This window comes from Propithecus coquereli, unplaced genomic scaffold (assembly GCF_000956105.1).
Source record: "Propithecus coquereli isolate 6110/MARCELLA unplaced genomic scaffold, Pcoq_1.0 Scaffold53, whole genome shotgun sequence".
Taxonomy (NCBI): Eukaryota; Metazoa; Chordata; class Mammalia; order Primates; family Indriidae; genus Propithecus; species Propithecus coquereli.
Genome location: NW_012151174.1, coordinates 1,860,302 through 1,863,276, shown reverse-complemented (window position 1 = coordinate 1,863,276; position 2,975 = coordinate 1,860,302). Strand labels below are relative to the sequence as shown.

Here is a 2,975-nt window from a genome sequence, read left to right as displayed (position 1 = left end):
GGGGTGGGGCAAGGGCAACATACGTAACCTAAACATCTGTACCCCTATAATATGCTGAAATAAAAAAAAATGCTAAAAAAAAAAATACTTGCATGCAATCAGTCACCACGTGGGCCCCCCTGGGACCCCAGTTCAAACAAATTGCAGAAAATAACAGACACTGCGACATTCATGAGATAACTGGAACAGGACAGCATCCATGATTAAAGAAGAACCCGTTCATTGTTAGGTGTGATAACGGCATTGCGATTATGTGTTCAAAAACAGAAACTGAGTTGTAAATGAAAGTGTGTGATGTCTGGGATTTGCTTTGGAATAATACGGGAGGGGAAGCGCAAGGGAGCAATGAAAGGGGAGGGGCCTTGAGGTGACAATGATTGGAGGGTGCGGGAGGGGAGACGAGGGGCTCGTTGTATTTGTTGCTTCCTTTTGTGCGTGTTCGGAGTTCTCTAAGAACTTGCAAAGTACACATTTTGCAAGAACACAAGGGAACAAGATGATACACATGAAATGTACCAGAAATTCTGGGAGAGGAGTGGGAATGAGGAAAACGGATAAAAGAGGATTTTTTTTTTAATAGGCAGGAAAGGAGGAAAAGAAAAGGAAAAAGTAAGGTAGGGAGGAAATGGGAGAGAAAGAAGGGAGAGGGAGGGAGGGAGGCAGGGAGGCCTCCTGGGCTCAGACCTTGTAGTGCTCGGCCGTGACCGTGAACACCAGCTCGAAGGCGGCGCCCTTCTTGAAGGGCATGCTCCTCTTCCTCTCCTCGCTGCCCCACTTGCCACCCTGCTGCGTGTTGAAGACCACCTTGTCCCAGCCATCGAAGCGGGGGTTGAAGTGGAAAGCAATGTCCGCCCCTGGTTCGTGCCCCGCCACGAAGTTCACGGAGAACCTGGGGGGACATGAAGGGCTCGTTCCCCTGTGGCCCCTCCAGGAGGCCCTCTCCCACTCGCCCTGTCCCAGGGCTTCCCGCCCCAGGCCTCAGCACCAGCTCTGAGGGGTGACCCCGGCACTGCTGACCCCAGCAGGGAGGGGAGGTCGTGCCTCCAAGTTCCAGAAGCAGATTCCCATGGCCACCCCTTCGCTCGCCACCTTCCCTTCTTAGATCGCCTCCTCCCCAGCCCCTCCCCTCCTGCAAATTACAGCCTCTCTATGTCTGCCGTGGGCTGGGCCCTGTCCTGTGCACCTGGCTCCCTTCCTGGCCCCACCAGCCCACTCCCCTCATGCAGCGGGAGGCCCCTGTGAGCACCCACATCAGAGTCCATTCTGCACCTCCCAGCACATCACACACACCTGCCTCAGGGCCTTTGCACTGGCTGTTCCTCCTGCCCGGACACCCTTCCCTCAGCTGTCCCCAAGGTTCCCTCCCTACCTCCCTCAGGTCTTTGCTGAAATGTTTCCCTCCCAGGGAGGCCTTCTCTGGCCATCCTATTAAAAGGGACAATGCCACACTTGCCCCCACATACGCTCCCCATCTCCCTTCCTGCCTTATTTCTCTCCATAGCACTTATGGCCATCAGACACGGCACATATCTGACGTATTCATTGTCTGTCTGCCCTGCTGGGATGTTGGCTCCACGAGGGCAGCGTCTTTGTCCTGTTCACTGCGCTGCCCCACTGCCCAGGCACAGAGCGACGCTCAACGGATAAATAAACGACGAACAGAGAAACAATTCTATGCGATCAGTTCAGTTATCGACATAGTAAGGCCCTAAAAAAGTAAGACTTCAAGACTTATCATAGTGTTTCCTTTCCAGTTCTTGCTGTTTTACCTGCTGAATCGTCACAATTCCCTTTTGCAGACGGGAAAGTGAAGCACAGAGAGGGACACTAGCTTCCCCGTCGCCCAGCTGGGGAGTGGCAAAGCTGGAATTTGAACTCTGAATTCAGGCCGTCAGCCCTGTCAGTTCCAGTCCAGCGTCCCAACTCCGGGGTCACCTCTCACGGTGAGCCCTCCCAGCCCCCAGGTCCCCCTCCTCATCTGAGCAGGGCTGGTCTTGGGCCATCGAGTGGGGTGGCAAAGAGGCAAAGAGGCCCGTCCCCAAGCAGAGTGGGGGAGGGGAGAGGCCCCCCGCAGCCACCGCCTGGTGGGGGAGGGTCTTACCTGTTCATGCGCTCACTGGCCACTCCCTGGATGTAAACGGACATTCCCACTCTGAGCCCGCCGGGGATGGGCTTGTTGTAGGGCAGCGTCTGCAGAAGGGGCCTTGTGAGGGGCCTGAGGCCATTTGCCGGCTGCATCCTCGACCCCTCACCGAAAAGCCCCCCGTCCCTCAAGCAGGCGGGAGGAGACTGAGTGCGAGGTTCAGGGCCAAGATGAAGAGGCCGGGGTAGGTGCGAGCAGACCGAGCACTGGGGGCAGCAAATCGAGCCTGAGAACCCCAGCGGGGGAAGGTTGGTGCGGTCAGGGTGGGGCTCGGCTGGCATCTCACCGGGTTGTAGGTGGGGTTGTAGCCCGGTGCAGGGACGTAGGCCATCTCAAGAGGCTGGGCTGGTGACTCGTCCTGTGAGAAGAGCTGCTGGAGTGGGAAATGGTGGCAGGTGGCAGGTGGCTCTTATACTTGAGGGTAAGGGAGTGGCTGGCAGGGGCGAGTCCACGGGGTCCCTCTTCTGGGGCTCCCAGGCTCTCAGCTTCTCCTAGAGCGCCCCCTAGTCTCCCTTCCCCTGTACCTAGTGACAAAATTATCTGGGTCCCCTCCCTACACCCTCCTGCAAGAAGGAAGCGCTAGTGAACTTCGGCCCCGCCAGGGCCTTATCAGAGCCCATAAAACCCTGCCCCACTCTGTTGGCAGACGGAGGGTGAGACCAGGCAGGGTGGGCAGGGCAGGGCAAGGCCGGGCCGCAGGAGTGGCCCAGGCCAGGTGGGCCATGGAAGCAGGCGAGGGTCAGGAGGAACTGGAAGTTCTTGACTCTCCCAGCGACTGTGAAAGGACCTAAAGTTATTGCGTGCCCACCGCATTTTTTTTTTTTTTTTTTTT

The 2,975-nt window shown here is 56.9% G+C and overlaps 1 protein-coding gene across 2 annotated transcripts in view; it reads right to left on the bottom strand.

Annotated features, from left to right (window-relative positions):
• Positions 1-2,527, bottom strand: part of LGALS4 (lectin, galactoside-binding, soluble, 4) — a 7,424-nt gene extending 4,897 nt beyond the window's left edge. For both annotated transcript variants that reach the window (XM_012657102.1, XM_012657103.1), the window contains exons 1-3: positions 2,430-2,527; positions 2,102-2,190; positions 685-889 (exon numbers count right to left, since the gene is read on the bottom strand). In XM_012657102.1, coding sequence (XP_012512556.1) covers positions 685-889; positions 2,102-2,190; positions 2,430-2,474 — 339 coding nt within the window. In that variant the 5' untranslated portion in view covers positions 2,475-2,527. The remainder of the gene's footprint in view (positions 1-684; positions 890-2,101; positions 2,191-2,429) is intronic.
• Positions 2,528-2,975: the final 448 nt, after the last annotated feature.